General features: G+C 45.2%; 1 protein-coding gene across 2 annotated transcripts in view; it reads right to left on the reverse strand.

The window, feature by feature from the left end:
* The window catches only part of CA6 (carbonic anhydrase 6), a 42,483-nt gene that overhangs the window by 13,895 nt on the left and 13,021 nt on the right, over nucleotides 1-15,567 (reverse strand). Inside the window, exons 1-3 of one of the 2 annotated variants that reach the window (XM_081871046.1) lie at nucleotides 9,869-10,014; nucleotides 9,557-9,699; nucleotides 5,067-5,246 (exon numbers count right to left, since the gene is read on the reverse strand). In XM_081871046.1, the coding sequence (XP_081727172.1) occupies nucleotides 5,067-5,246; nucleotides 9,557-9,699; nucleotides 9,869-9,999 (454 nt within the window). In that variant the 5' untranslated portion in view covers nucleotides 10,000-10,014. Of the gene's footprint in view, nucleotides 1-5,066; nucleotides 5,247-9,556; nucleotides 9,700-9,868; nucleotides 10,015-15,567 lie in introns of those variants that run through there. The other variant, XM_081871047.1, reaches the window with a different exon arrangement.

Raw genomic sequence — 15,567 nt, forward strand, 5'->3', positions numbered from 1 at the left:
CATGTGATTAGGCAATACCTCACAGGTAAACTGGTCCCAAACAACTAACAAATGCAATTATTGTTATTTAGAACAATATTAACTTGGTCGTTACTTCAGGAGCCATAGATCTAATCCGGAATGAAGAGGAGGGAGAGAGAGAGAGAGAGAGAGAGAGAGAGAGAGAGCGCGCGCGCGCAGGAAACAACTGACTCTTCCTCCTTTCTATAAAATCCCCTGCCAAACTGTGAATAGAACATTTCATTCCTTTGCAAGGAACATGAGCAGATCTGATTCCCCTCCTGCTTTGGAATTCAGAAGGAGATGAGTGCTTTTGTTCAGGAGCTTTCCCGAGGGCAAGCCAACCGAAAACATGTTTCTTTCTGCAGATTATACCCCTTGTGAGGGATGGGATCAAAACAAAAACTGAAGTTAAAATAAAAAATACACCCACAAACACAGCCTGCAGCAAGTGCCATAATGATATACAAACAAAAAAAACCCAAACGGTTTAATTGTGTAATCATGCATTGAACCGTGGTTTCATAATTGGGGTTGTTCCCTGTTTACTTTTTCTGAGCAGCCTGGTCGACATGGGGAGGGGAACGTGGGGGGAAAGCAAAACAGAATTGCACAGAAGGTCATTGGGCCAAACTGGGAGGAAAGTCCACTGACAACCAGGACCGCGTTTTTGTTTTGGTTTTTTTACACCCCAGCAAATACACTTTGGAAAGAGCAAACCTGACTTCTTTTTGTGGTTAGGAATGCAAACAAACGATTAAGGGAAGACTGTACAGCCTCCTTCCACTGTCAGAGGCAGGTGTCTCTGTGTACCAGTGGCTGGCAAAGAACAATTTTGGCCTGGCTGGCTCTGTCAGAACAGGATGCCGGACTAGATGAGCCTTTGACCTGACCCAGCAAGGTTCTTCTTATGTTCTAAGTCAGGGGTCAGGTCAGCAAACGTTTTCAGCAGGGGGCCGGTCCACTGTCCCTCACACCTTGTGGGGGGGCCGGACTATATTTTGGAAAAAATAACAACAAATTCCTATGGCCCACAAATAACCCAGAAATGCATTTTAAATAAAAGGACACATTCTACTCATGTAAAAACACGCTGATTCCCAGACCATCCGCAGGCCAGATTTAGAAGTAAATTGGGCCGGATCTGGCCCCCAGGCCTTAGCTTGCCTACCCATGTTCTAATCTAAGTCATCTTGCTCTCCTTCAATGGCTTAAGAGGGGAATTAGATAAATTCATAGGGAATAATGTGCTAGTCATGATGGCAATGTTCTGTCTCCTCTGTTGCAGGCAGTAATACCAGTTCCTGGGACTCAGAAGTGGCTAGAGTGCAAACCTGGACAGCATCTTAAAAAGCAGAGACATCACTTTGCCAACAAAGGTCCATATAGTAAAAGCTATGGTTTTCCCAGAAGTGATGTATGGAAGTGAGAGCTGGACCATAAAGAAGGCTGATCGCCAAAGAATTGATGCTTTTGAATTATGGTGCTGGACTGCAAGAAGATCGAACCTATCCATTCTGTAGGAAATCAGCCCTGAGTGCTCACTGGAAGGACAGATCCTGAAGCTGAGGCTCCAATACTTTGGCCACCTCCTGAGAAGAGAAGACTTCCTGGAAAAGACCCTGATGCTGGGAAAGATGGAGGGCACAAGGAGAAAGGGACGACAGAGGACGAGATGGTTGGACAGTGTTCTCGAAGTTACGAACATGAGTCTGACCAAACTGTGGGAGGCAGTGGAAGACAGGAGTGCCTGGCGTGCTCTGGTCCATGGGGTCACCAAGAGTCAGACACAACCAAACGACTAAACAACAAAAAGCAGAGAATGATGGCAGGGAGATTGCAGAGGCTGGCATGAGAAGCAGTGCCTTCATTCCCCCTGTGCATGCACAGAGTGTGAAGGATAAATACCCCAAAAAATAAACTGAAGGGGTTTGGACTGGATGACCTGTTGGGTTCCTACCAACTCAGCAGTTCTATGGTTCTGTGACTGAGGGGCTATTCTTCCGCCATGCCGAAGGAAATTGCCAGGGTTTTGCCAAAGCCCTGGGCAGCCGATGAACTCCTGAGAAAAACTGGTTCAGGCTGACCAGCAACAATGGTGCTGTTAATGAGCCTGGATGCAAAATACAGAATGCTAAAGAGACGGAAGGGGTCCAGGGGAAGGGAACTCGACAGAAACAGCAGTTCACAAAAAAGCAACAACTAATGTTCAGAGAGCAAAGGCTGATAATACTGCTGTGCTGAAACCCCCTAATGAGAGGCTGGTCATACACCGCCGTGTATAATAAGCAGGCAGCCTCAACAATGATCTCTTGGGGCAATACAATTAGAGATTCCTTTCCCTGGAGACAGTTTGTCTCAATGCTCCACTGCTTCCCCCACCCCCAAAATCTGTCAGCCATCCATGGCTTCTTGTTTTTGCTTCTGATTGCATTCCCACCTCACCTTTTTCTCCAAGGAACACATGCCGCCCCCCTCATTTCATCCACACAACCACCCTGTGAGGTAGGTTAGGCTGGGGGAAATGACTTACTCAAGTTTCATGACAGAGCGCAGATTTGAACCCTGGTCTCCCAGGTCCTAGTCTGACACCCTAAGCACTACACAAATAGAGAGAATAATACCACTTTAAATAGCTGTGGCTTCCCTCAAAGAACCCTGGGAACTGTAGTTTGCTAAGGGCTCCTGAGACCCCCTATTCCCCTCACAGAGCAACAGTTCCCAGAGTGGTTTAACAAAGGACCCCCCTCTTCCCAGGGAACTCTGGGAATTGTCACTCTGAGAGGTCAGTAGGGGTCCTCTGCTCCTAACTTAGCAAACTAGAACTCCCAGAATTATTGGTATCACAGTGCTTTAAACGTATGGTATGAATGCTGCCTAACTTAAAGGTAAAGGTAAAGTACAGTGGTAATAATAATTATAATAATTTATTATTTATACCCCACCCATCTGGCTGAGTCTCCCCAGCCACTCTGGTTACATACTTTCTGGAGGTCCGTTCTTAACCTGAAACTGTTCTTAACCTGAAGCGCCACTTTAGCTAATGGGGCCTCCCGCTGCTGCCGCGCCACCGGAGCACAATTTCTGTTCTCATCCTGAAGCAAAGTTCTTAACCCGAGGTACTATTTCTGGGTTAGCGGAGTCTGTAACCTGAAGCGTATGTAACCCGAGGTACCACTGTAAAGGTACCCCTGACCGTTAAGTCCAGTCGCAGAGGACTCTGGGGTTGCAGCACTCATCTCGCTCTATAGGCCGAGGGAGCCGGCGTTTGTCTGCAGACAGCTTCCGGGTCATGTGGCCAGCATGACTAAGTTGCTTCTGGAGAACCAGAACAGCGCATGGAAACGCCGTTCCCACGATTCTTTGGAAGAAATAATGTGCTTTAAATCTATGGTGGCTATGCAGTCTTGGTAGCTGTTGCCCACAGCTAAATAGAACCTCCAGGCTTTTAGGAGTAGTATGCTGCTAACCACTACAATGGCCATTTGAAGGAATAACCCCAAAAGAATAAACAATACAGTTCCCAGGATTCCCAAGCATCTCCAGGTAGCACTAGGAATGTTCCCTGTGTGAGACCCTGAAGAGCTGCTGCCAATCAGTGTAGACAACACTGAACAAGACTGACCAATGGTCTGACATGGGATAAGGCAGCTTCCTGTGTTCCTACATTTCCCCTGCTTTTCAAATTCACATTATACTGGTATAAAAAAAACCCCACACAGTGAGTTTATCTATCAGCTCCGCTGCTCATCATGTTATGCATTGTCAGAAATAAATTCTAGAAATATCCCCATAGTGCACGGGAAGGATTAGCCAGCATATAACTTTGGAAGCTGTTCTTTTGTCCTTTTATTTTTTAATGTCTCATGAACAAATGCAAACATCTCCTACATTCTCGATTGTGTACATGGTGCTGACTGCATCGCCCGCCTCTAGTTTGAGAAAATCAGCACAAAATTAGCAGAATAGATTTTTTTTAAAAAAAAAAGAAAGAAAAAGAAAGAAAGAGATGACAAAGCAAGAAGTTGAAATAAACGAGATCAGGAGAGGCAGCTCGTTCAATTAAAAAAAGAAGCTTTTGTGAATGACAGTCAGCTGAAAATGTAAAAAAACCAACAACTCTGACTTCAACCATCACTAGGTATTGGAAAGACATTGCAGGGTTGATGTTATGCATCACACCAAAATTCACACCACGCTTAAAACAGGGACTGTTTGGCACTTATATCCGGCTTCTAACCTTGGTTGCAAACGGATTTAAAGCCCTGCTTTCAAATGGGTTTAAAGCTAGCTTTGGTTTCAGATTAGTTTCAAGCTAACCCTGGTTTTAAATGGGATTAAGGATGACCATGCTTTCAAGGGTCATCTGGTTTTCAGATGGGTTTGAAGCTAAATATGGTTGCCTTAAACTTGGGCAAACAGCTACACCATGGTTCATGCTGATTAGGGAAGGGAGTGTAGCATTTGCATGGCATAGAAGAGGAGAAAGAGGCTGAGGGAGGCTACAAGTTTCCAGAGTTCTCCTGATCTCATAACCATGGTTAAAACAGAGATTGCAAAATGTTATGTCTTCATGGTCTTAGGCAAGCGACAACCCCACAGTAGTAATACAAAGGATAACAATGCTCAGTTACTTTACAGTCTCATAATAAATGCCCCTTGTAAAAGAATAAGAACTGTTGAAATGTCTTGTTATTATCAACCGACGGGCTGATTTAGCAGCCTTAAGAGCTTGCTTATCTAGAAAATAACCCTTGTCTTGAATTGTTATTCTGCATTTGGGAAGTGAATTGGGACTTGACATGGCAGGTAAACACATTCCCAGGAACACAGAGAGCTGCCTTATACCAAGTCAGACACTTGCTCCATCTAGCTCAGTATGGTCTACACTGACTGGTAGCAGCTGGCCAGGGTTTCAGGCAGGGGACATTCCCAGCTGTACCTGGAGATGCCATTGGGGATTGAACCTGGGACATCTTGCATGCTCATCCACAGAGCCATGGTCCTCCCTTCCCCACAGCCATTCAGCAGATCCACCACCTTTTTTACCTGTTGCTCATATTCACCTGAATGCCCGTTGTTAGTCATGGTGAAGGTTCCTTGCAGGGGCCCAGCATAGCCGTGGAGCTCCAGCGGTTCCAGTTCTGGAGAGTATTGGACAGACCTCTTCCGAATATCAATGGGGGACTGACGCTTTCCAAGGCAGTCTGGGAAGTGATTTCCCCAGTGCACTTCATCCAGTTCCCCTTCAGAAGCAACGTCAGAGAGGAGGGAAGAGAGGAAGAGGAGAGGCTGTCAGGCTGAGCTTGCAATGAAGAAATTGTCTTAGGTAGAAGTTCTGAGGCACACAGCCTGGCAGCTTGAGACAAGGATATCTGAACTATCATGTCTCTCCTCTTATATACCCAATTGATCACTCGCACTCTACAAGAGAGGGCCACCTGCAGGAGGTCCATATGATACAGGAATAGGGCCTTCTGTGTGGTGGCTCCAGCCTTTTGGAATTCCCTCCTGTTAAATATTAGGCTGAAAGTACACCATACAGTGGTACCTCAGGTTAAGAACTTAATTTGTTCCGGAGGTCCGTTCTTAACCTGAAACTGTTCTTAACCTGAAGCACCACTTTAGCTAATGGGGCCTCCCGCTGCTGCCTTGCCGCTGGAGCACGATTTCTGTTCTCATCCTGGAGCAAAGTTCTTAACCCGAGGTAATATTTCTGGGTTTGCGGAGTCTGTAACCTGAAGCATATGTAACCTGAAGCGTATGTAACCCAAGGTACCACTGTATATTTAAAGCACATGGCTTCCCCCCTTCAAAAAAAACAACAATATGGAAACTGTAGTTTGTCAAGGGTTCTGGGGATTGTAGCTCTGTGACAAGTAAACTACAGTTCCCAGTATTTGGGGGGGGGGGAGCCATGTGGTTTAAATGTGCTTTAAATCTGTGGTGTGAAGCAATGCTTTATGTGCTAAATACCTCCCTAAGAAGTTGTGTTCTTATGCTCTGACCACTCAGACGAATCCAAGTGAATCTCCTCTTGCTGCCTGTCACTTTCTTAGCTATTCCCTGAAGTTGGTGTATAAACACTCTAAAGACGTTGCTGTTTAATTAATAAAATACATTCCATGACATCACAGCAAGTCAGGGCAGGGCAGCCAACCGCAGCTTGTAAACAACAGCCTGTTTAGGTAGTGTGGTGGGGCTTGCCTGTAAAAGCTCCAATATTCTTTTAATATCCAAATCTTTAAAGCCACTCATGCAAATAGACAAGGCTCTTCCCTCTCTCTCTCCCTATGTCTCTCTTATCAGTATACTTAGCTCTTACGGCCTGGTAGGGGCCTCAAGGTTGCCTCTAAAACCTCCCTGCTTTGTTTGCAATCGATACGGAAACCTTTCCTCTCATCTTTGTCAGTTCTCTTGTTGGCGGTCAGAGGCACTGATCCGTTCTGCCACACACCGCTTTCCAAAGGAAAGTGCGGCAGAGACGAGGCAGAAAACAGACACGTTGGCCTTTTTGCAGCAGCCTCTGTAAGAATGGCTAATGGAGAAGGATGGTGGAGGCTGTAGTCCAGCAATATGGGGGGCGGAGAGACACAGCTTCCCCATGCCTGGACTCAAAGCTCCTGGGAGCACCTTCCAGAAAGGAAGTTCCCTGCTGTGTCTCTGCATGAGTGGCTGTTCTGGCTGCTATTAAGACTGTTCAAAACAGGGATAGGAACCCGCGGCTTTCCAGATGACGTTCGACTGCAACTCCCCTCAACCCCTAGCCCCCAGGGCCAAAGGTCAGGATGATGGGAGTTGTAGTCTGGAACATCTTGAGGGCACCAGGATGGCTATCCCTGAGTTGAGAGTCACAGTGAAGACAGCTCCCGTTAGTGCCCAGGTCAGCCATGATGCTCCCTAGTTGAGCCTGAGCCAACTGCTCATTCCAATTCTAGATCGATTTGGTCATATGAATGAAGGACTGGAGTCTGGAGCTGAGCAGTTAGAGAATCTGCTTTGCCTGCAGACGCGTTCCAGGTTCAACCCCTGGAATCTCCAGGAAGGGAAGGGAAAGATCCTTGTGCACAGTCTTGCAGCATTACTGCCAGTCTGTGTAAGTGCTACTGAGCTCAGTGGACCAGTGGTCTGGTCTGACTCCATTTCCTCTGTTCCTGTTTTGTGGGGAGCAGCCTGTAATCCAGGGATAGATTCTCCCTACTGTTTTCTGACAATATATGTGCATTGCTGATACACTCATACCTCGAGTTGAATGTGCATCGGGTTGAGCGTGTTCGAGTTGCGCTCCGCGGCAACCTGGAAGTAACGGAGCACGTTACTTCCGGGTTTTGCCGCTCACGCATGCGCAGACGCTCAAAATGACATCAAACGCATGTGCGGAAGCAGTGAAACGTGACCCACAGACACGCCGTCGCATCTTGCGTTCTGTGCGCGATGCAAACGGGGCTCCGGAACGGATCCTGTTCGCATCCCGAGGTACCACTGTAATTGCATATATATATATATATATATGCTTTCGTAGATTTTCACGGGTACAGGAATGCAGGTTTTGGTGTCCTCGGGTGTCTTCCCGTGTAAAAGTTGGGGTGTCTAGGCGACGTTTCGACGAGGTCTCACTCGTCATCTTCAGGCTGGTGCTTTCGGCTTCTTGTTACTGGAACAGAGCTCTGTTCCAGTAACAAGAAGCCGAAAGCACCAGCCTGAAGATGACGAGTGAGACCTCGTCGAAACGTCGCCTAGACACCCCAACTTTTACACGGGAAGACACCCGAGGACACCAAAACCTGCATATATATATATATATATATATATATATATATACACACAGTACAGTGGTACCTCGTGTTACATACGCTTCAGGTTACATATGCTTCAGGTTACAGACTCCGCTAACCCAGAAATAGTGCTTCAGGTTAAGAACTTTGCTTCAGGATGAGAACAGAAATTGTGCTCCGGTGGCGCGGCAGCAGCAGGAGGCCCCATTAGCTAAAGTGGTGCTTCAGGTTAAGTATAGTTTCAGGTTAAGTACGGACCTCAGGAATGGATTAAGTACTTAACCCAAGGTACCACTGTATATAGATTATGTACATAGCTAGGGCTGCCATACATCCAGAATTTCCAGGACATATCCGGGATTCGTCCGTCGGAAATAGAGTCTGGGCGGAATTTCTGAAAATCTGTAAAAATGTCCAGGAAAACCCAAGTGTATGGCAACGCATGTCAGAAGCAGTGTTAGAAACTGAGATATGAAAGCTAGGAGCCAAATGGCACCTCAAACCTAGGTTATGGGTGCAACAATGGAATGTCTATGCACACTTTTTAAAATAACAATACAAAGCTGAAAATGAATGAACTGCAGCTAAAATATTGTGTTCATTTTACACATGGTCTAGTCCTTCCCCTGCCCACCCCCCTATTATTTTTCAGAGGGTCTCTTCTCCAGTCTTAAGAGAGTAGCTGGAAGTGGGGAGGCAGAAAAAGGTCCTCCTTTCCTTCCACTCTGCGGTTTTAATCTGAAATCTTAGGCGCAGCACTGCGGCCAGAGCTCTGAAAATGCTCACGCCAATGAAATTCCCTGTCACAAAATGCATCCAGAACAATGGGAGTTTTGAACACTGGTCGGAAGTGTTGTTTTTTGGGCAAATTTCCTTTAAAAATAGTTCAAAAAAGCTCAACAACTCTTGTGTCCGGATTCTCACTTTTTGAAATATGGCAACCCTAACATAGCATAAGAGGTGTTAAGTTCTTGCTTCATTTTATTAAGGGAGTTATATTGCCCTTCCCCACAAACAATATTTTTTTTCCTGCAGGCATGTAATTTTCCTTTACACAGAACAACATTAAAAACAACAACAACTTGTATATCTCTCACTGTAATGGTACAACCCACACCACCACCTCAATTTATATTTAGTCCTTTGATACCCTATGTTTCCTCCCGGAAACTTAAATAAATCCTTGCAACAACTCTGTGAGTCAAGCTAGCTGAGATGTTGTAAACTTCTCCAAGTCACCACTTCAGAGCTCAAAAGGGGGATTTGAATCTGTAACCATGTGCACACTATATAAAGCACATTTCCACCAAAGAACTGGGATATGTAGTTTGATGTGAGAGCTAACCACAGCAGCTCTGTGAGGGATAAACTACAGTTCCCAGGATTCTTGGGGGAGAGGGAATGTGCTTTAAATATATGCTTGCATCTCCCCAATCTCTCGTCTGACGCACTAGCCACTATGCCACACTGCCTTTCAACCCCATCATTCCGTCACATGCGCAGACTTGGCATTATTTTTAAGCCTACATGCGTAGGGCTACGGCGCTGATGCTGCAATCCTGATCCTATTTGCTCGGAAGGAAATCTTGCTGGAAACCAATTGGATTTATGTCTGAGCAAATATGCCTAGCTTATAGCTCAGTTTCAATCTAAGCCTTTCGTTTCAACCGGGGTGTCAACCCTGCAGGTTTCCAACAACAGAAGGGAGAATGTTAAACGCAACGCCTACTGCCTACCCCTCCTTCTCCTCGCACCCCATCCCAATTCTGTCTCCTTATTACCTTTGTAGGTCCAGTGCAGGATGTGAGAAGAGCTTAGCTGCAAAAGGAACAGGGGGAACACCCAGCCGCTAGTCCTCATGGCTCTCCCAAGTCTGAAAACAGGTGCCAGCGAGGAACCAGCCCGTCTTCTTCTCTTATTTATTCTGGAAAGAGTAAATAACAATTTACTTTAAAGCCAGCCTTCCCCCCGCCCGCCCCACGCGCTCAGCCTCACCTTTCCCTGCTCCCTGCCAAAACAATAACATATATCAACCTGCTGGGGTATTCCCTCCCCCCAAGCTTACATCTCCTAATGATATCTTATTGACCCACCTGGGAGAAGAGCTGCCAGGCACTCTAATGGGATGGCAAAACAGCAAAGAGCACAAGGTCAATGGCACCAAGGCAATGTAACGTTCTGTACTTTTGCAAAGCTCACGGTCTCCCCTCTCGGGAGCCGGCATTATTGGCCTTCTGTACAGCAGCGTCCTGGAAGCATTAATGTTTAATGCTTCCCAGCATGCATTAGGGCAGGGAGGGGGGTAGGGAACCTCCAGCCCGGGGGACAAAGCAGCCCTCCTAGACTCTCTGCCTGGACCTCTGCCTGGACACAAAACACACCCACTTCCCAGAGCTGACCCTCCACCAGCCCGGCTCTGAGCTTCATTCCCCGAAATCTGGGTGGGATCCCCTCCAAACTGGTGCCAAAGCTTTGCAGCCATTTCGCACCAAAAACCCCATGTTTTGCACGCCCAAAAAACTGAGTAATTTGGGGCCATAGGTATCACACACCCCCAACTCCAGCATTGCCCGATGACTCCAAACTGGTGCCAAAGTTTTGAAATATTTTTGCACCCTTTTGTACCGTGAACCCTACGTTTTGCACCGCCACCCCCAAACTAAGGAATCAACATTCAAACAGGGAGTCATAGGTATCTCCCCACCCCCGAAAAAAATGCAACATTGTCCAGTTCACTCCAAGCTTGAGTGTTTTTGCCTGGCTGCAAAGTGCCCTTGAACTCTGATCATGCCTCATTTGCCTGAACGGAGGACAGAGCGTGTGTGGGTACTGTACAAAAATAATGTTTACATTTACATTTGTTGCTCTGGCCACCTTTGCATCCAGCCCCTCCCACCACTAGCATGTGGCCCCTGGGAGTTTTCACAGAAGGGAATGTGGTCCTCGAGCTGGAATAGTCTCCCTACTAATGCACTGGGTCTATAGTATAAAGCAGGGGTCGGCAATGTGTGGTCCATGGGCAGGATGCGGCCCACAAAGACCATTTTACTGGCCCACGAGCCGCCCCGAACCGAGCTGCCTGCTTGGCGAGTCCTCCGCGTGCTGTGCTAAACCAGTGCAGCACAGTGTGCGGATTCGCCAAAAATCACGTCTGCGTACATGCAGATACTGGAAATCGCGTCTGCGCATGTCCAGATGCCAAAAATCGCTTCTGTGCAGCTGCGATTTTCGGTGTCTGGGCATGCGCAGAAGCGATTACCAACACTGAAGACATGTGCAGAGACAATTTCCGGTGTCGTGCTGCACCAGTCCGGCCCACAGGCAATCTCCATGGGAGTGATCCAGTCCATGGCCAGTAAACCTTGCTGACCCCTGGTATAAAGGCATGTGGTGTAGCCACCGTGCTGAAGGAAAGCCGGTTTGTGTTTGGTCAGCATCCGTGCGGGAGGCCATTCAGGGCCTCGGGCGCAATGCAAATTTCATAAACAAGACTTCAGGCACACAGATGGATGAGTAGGATGGACGACCAAGATGGCGACTGAGACAGCAGCCTAGTCAGAGCTCCCGCCTTCTATTAAGCTTTCAAGTAGTTTTTATTTATTTTTTTTTTAATAATAATTTTTATTGATTTTACAACATAAACAAAAAACAAAACAAACATAATGCGACTTCCCCAAACCTCCCCTTCACTGCATCCAAATTTCAAAATTTTTAGCAATTCTTCATCCCATTTTTATATTTAATTCTCTTTAAAAAGAGTTTCTGCTTTATAAATTTCGATTTATAGCTGTAATTCTTAGTGTCCAATCCCCTGACATCTTAACATTCCGAAATTTTACAACAATTTTTAAGATAGATTTTAAATTTTTTCCAGTCCTCCTCCACTGTCTCTTTCCTCTGGTCACGGATTCTGCCGGTCATCTCTGCCAGTCCCATAAATTCAGTCACCTTGGTCTGCCATTCTTCCAGAGTAGGTAGTTCTTTAGTCTTCCAATACTTCGCCAAAAGGATTCTTGCTGCTGTTGTTGCGTACATAAAAAAGGTCCTATCTTTCTTTGGTACCAATTGGCCGACCATGCCCAAGAGAAAAGCCTCCGGTTTCTTTACAAATGTCCACTTAAGGATTTTCTTAATTTCATTATAGATCATTTCCCAGTAGGCCTTAATCTTTGGGCAGGTCCACCAAAGGTGATAAAAAGTTCCTTCACATTCATTACACTTCCAGCAATTGTTATTGGGCAAATGATATATCTTTGCAAGCTTGACTGGGGTCATGTACCACCTATAGATCATTTTCATTATGTTCTCTTTCAGGGCACTACATGCCGTAAATTTAATACCTGTGGTCCATAACTGCTCCCAGTCAGCAAACATAATATCATGACCAATATCTTGTGCCCACTTAATCATGGCTGATTTAACCGTTTCATCTTGTGTATTCCATTTTAGCAGCAGATTATACATTCTAGACAAATTCTTAGTATTGGGTTCTAGCAATTCTGTTTCTAACTTTGACCTCTCCTTCTGAAATCCTAGTTTTCTGTCCTGCTTAAAAGTTTCATTAATCTGGTAGTAATGTAACCAATCTCGGACTTTAGGTTTCAATTTCTCAAAACTCTGTAGTTTCAGCTTTTCACCATCATATTCTATAATTTCACAATATTTTGGCCAGTCTGTATCCATGTTCAATCTTTTTACCGCCTTAGCTTCCATTGGTGACAGCCACCTGGGGGTTTTACTTTCAAACAAATCTTTATATCGATTCCATACATTATACAATGCTTTCCTAATAATATGATTTTTGAAATTTCTATGTACCTTTACCTTGTCATACCATAAATATGCATGCCAACCAAAACTATTATCATAGCCTTCCAGGTCCAGAATGTCTGTATTCTCAAGAAGTAGCCATGGTTTCAGCCAGCAAAAAGCTGCTGCTTCATAATAAAGTTTTAAGTCCGGCAGGGCAAAGCCCCCTCTATCCTTTGCAGCTTTCAAGTAGTTTTTAGCCACTTCTTAATTTTAATTTTATATTTTTAACGTTTTACTGGCTGCCTCATCACCTCTCCTTGTTTTTAGTTTATTGTTTTATTGTTTTACTGCTCAGACCCAGAAAGCTCGTGAGGCGGTTGGTCGTTAGTCTTTCTCTCGAAGCCTCCGTTTCCTTGTTAGGCTTCACAACTCCCAAAAGACCCAGGAGGGCTTCCTGCATCTAAAAGGACACACTGAGGCGTTGGAGGGGTCTCCAGAGTTGAAGGAGACCACAGATGCCCACAACAGCGTTCCCTCCCCATGGAGAGAAAGCCTGACTTCGGGAGTGATCCTGCGGCAGACTCTCCAAAGAAAAGAGGCGTCTGGTATCTGCAAGCACGGTTGGTCCCCCGGAAAAAGCTATCAAAACATAGGTAATTAAGCATAAATCTTACGGCAGCTAGAGCCTTCTTTGAGCTGGAAGCTGTACAAAGGACTGGGAGTTCAACCGAAGCGAATGGAAAGATAGCTGAGATTAACCAGATGCTTAATTAATGCAAGAGAAAGAGGAGGTCAAACCCACTGCATTTTGAAATACAATCCAGGAAAAAACAAGGTGGAGAAGAGAATTACAATTATATTGTTTTACAGCAGCTTGCATGGACTGCTGTAATATCAAATCAAGAAAGAAATAAGGGGGAAAAGACTAAAAGGCGAACTATCCCTTTAATATATTGGAGAATGTTTGTGAGAGAATGAACCGAGATGAGACTTTTACCAACTCGACCTTTACAAGATAAATAATGGTGAAGACCAGGAGTGGCTGTAGAACATCAGGCTTTCATTGGAGTGATCTAAGACCTCTCTCTAAAAGAGCTACCCTAAAGGGAGCACAAACAAAAAGCACTCGGCCCTTTAAGAAGAGGGGTAAAGTTAAGCCGAGTGAGAATCAGCAGGAAACTGAAACTTCTCGCTCCTGCACCGGCTGTGCAGAGAGAGGATTGTGTAGAAGAATGCCACAACAAAGGGCTAATAAAGCCCAAACACCTAATTCCAAGCAAGACATTTTGATCCAAGATCCATGGTCTCACATTCTATCTGTAGATGAAACCAATTCCTCTAAGAAGAGAAATCTGACAAATCTGACAAATAAAAACTGTAATCTGGTGTTGTACCGAAACAAGCTCGTTTTATCAAATTATCCTCTAAGAAGAGAAATCTGACAAATCTGACAAATAAAACTGTAATCTGGTGTTGTACCGAAACAAGCTCGTTTTATCAAATTATCCTAAACCTCCAGGACTCCTGTCACAAGAAGAGCGTAAAGCCCATCTATTGAACCTTTTAAAGATCTATATGCCAGGCATCCTTATTAACCCTACTGATTTGGCCCAAGTGGAATATCTATACTTCAACCGATTCCTCGCTAGAGCGGTGGTCTCATTCTATGATGGGAGACTGGCAAAACTAGTGTACAAATGTAGAGAACACCTGGAGACGAGGGGTATAAGAATCTCAAGGTACTTCAAAAATGAAGCACCTCCAATTCCACTTATCCCTCATATTGTAAACTTGCCAAAAACTCAACATGAGACTGACAAACACCTTCTAATTGATATAAACTCTGCGGAGGACATCTCCAAATATCCTACTGGTCTGGATGCCAATGACTCTCAAATGTTGGACTCCCTTGGACCCAGGTATGCGGAGAATCAGGGAATCGTCCTTGATAGCTTTGACAATAACTTACTCCACTCTTATAGCGTTCTCCCGCAAGAAGTTCAGAAAGATATACTTCATAAAATTGATACCCTTCACTCCTGCCTGACAAAAGTGACGGAGGAACAGCTGAGAATATCTAAACAAAATATGCTTGATAGAGACTGTGTTTCAGATTCTGTCCCACGCTTATACCACCAAGAACTGGACCTGTGGGTTGGGAAGGCACCCACGCCTACCAGCCAACAGGTTGTTGTGGAGATGAATCCACTTTTCCACATTCTGGAGGCGGAAACCCCATTACCAGATCCATCTATCATGCATCCCATCTCCGAGGCAAATATGGCTACAACATCTGCCTGGGACAAAATGAGGGAACTTAACAAATCTGAATTAGGCTCTCCATGTAAAGTGCCCCATATGGGTTCACTTACTTGTAACTTTATTAACCCACTCTCTTCTAACGTGTGCAAGTTGAATAAATCCATAGATACCATCGAACCGGTAACAGAACCAGCTGAACCAGCCCAACAAATGAGAGACGACTCCATTTTACTTTCAGCCCCGAAGAGTGATCTGGTTGAAGACCCAACAGGTCGTATTAACAAAACTACCCAAACAATTAATGATCATCCACTAGTGGCACGATACCTGTTGACTTAATTTCGCTTTCTCTAAGTAATACCCCCCTAATTCTACCATCTGGCTCTGAAAAGTCGACTATCTTAGGCCTAACATCTGCCTTTAGTGAGTCGAGTGGCACGACTTTACGGCCAAACCACCCCAATAAATCTAAACAGTTGGGATGTATAGCACAATTGCCACCTTCTCAGAGGAAAATTACTGATTTTTTTGAAGCTGAAACTCCCCCAAATTTAGGATCCCATTCCCACATGATCTGACTACCTAACGACCAACCCAGCCACTCCTGGATGTCATTTCTATGCTGGAATATTGCGGGATGGAGGGGGAAGAAATCTGATCCAGACTTCTTAAAATTTGTTAATTTATTCCAAATAATTCTCCTACAATAAACTTGGGAAGAGGACGTGATTGATATAAATGGATATGATACCATCTTCCTTCCAGCTAGTTTATTTCC

Source organism: Podarcis erhardii, assembly GCF_964252035.2.
Source record: "Podarcis erhardii genome assembly, chromosome: 7".
NCBI lineage: Eukaryota > Metazoa > Chordata > Lepidosauria > Squamata > Lacertidae > Podarcis > Podarcis erhardii.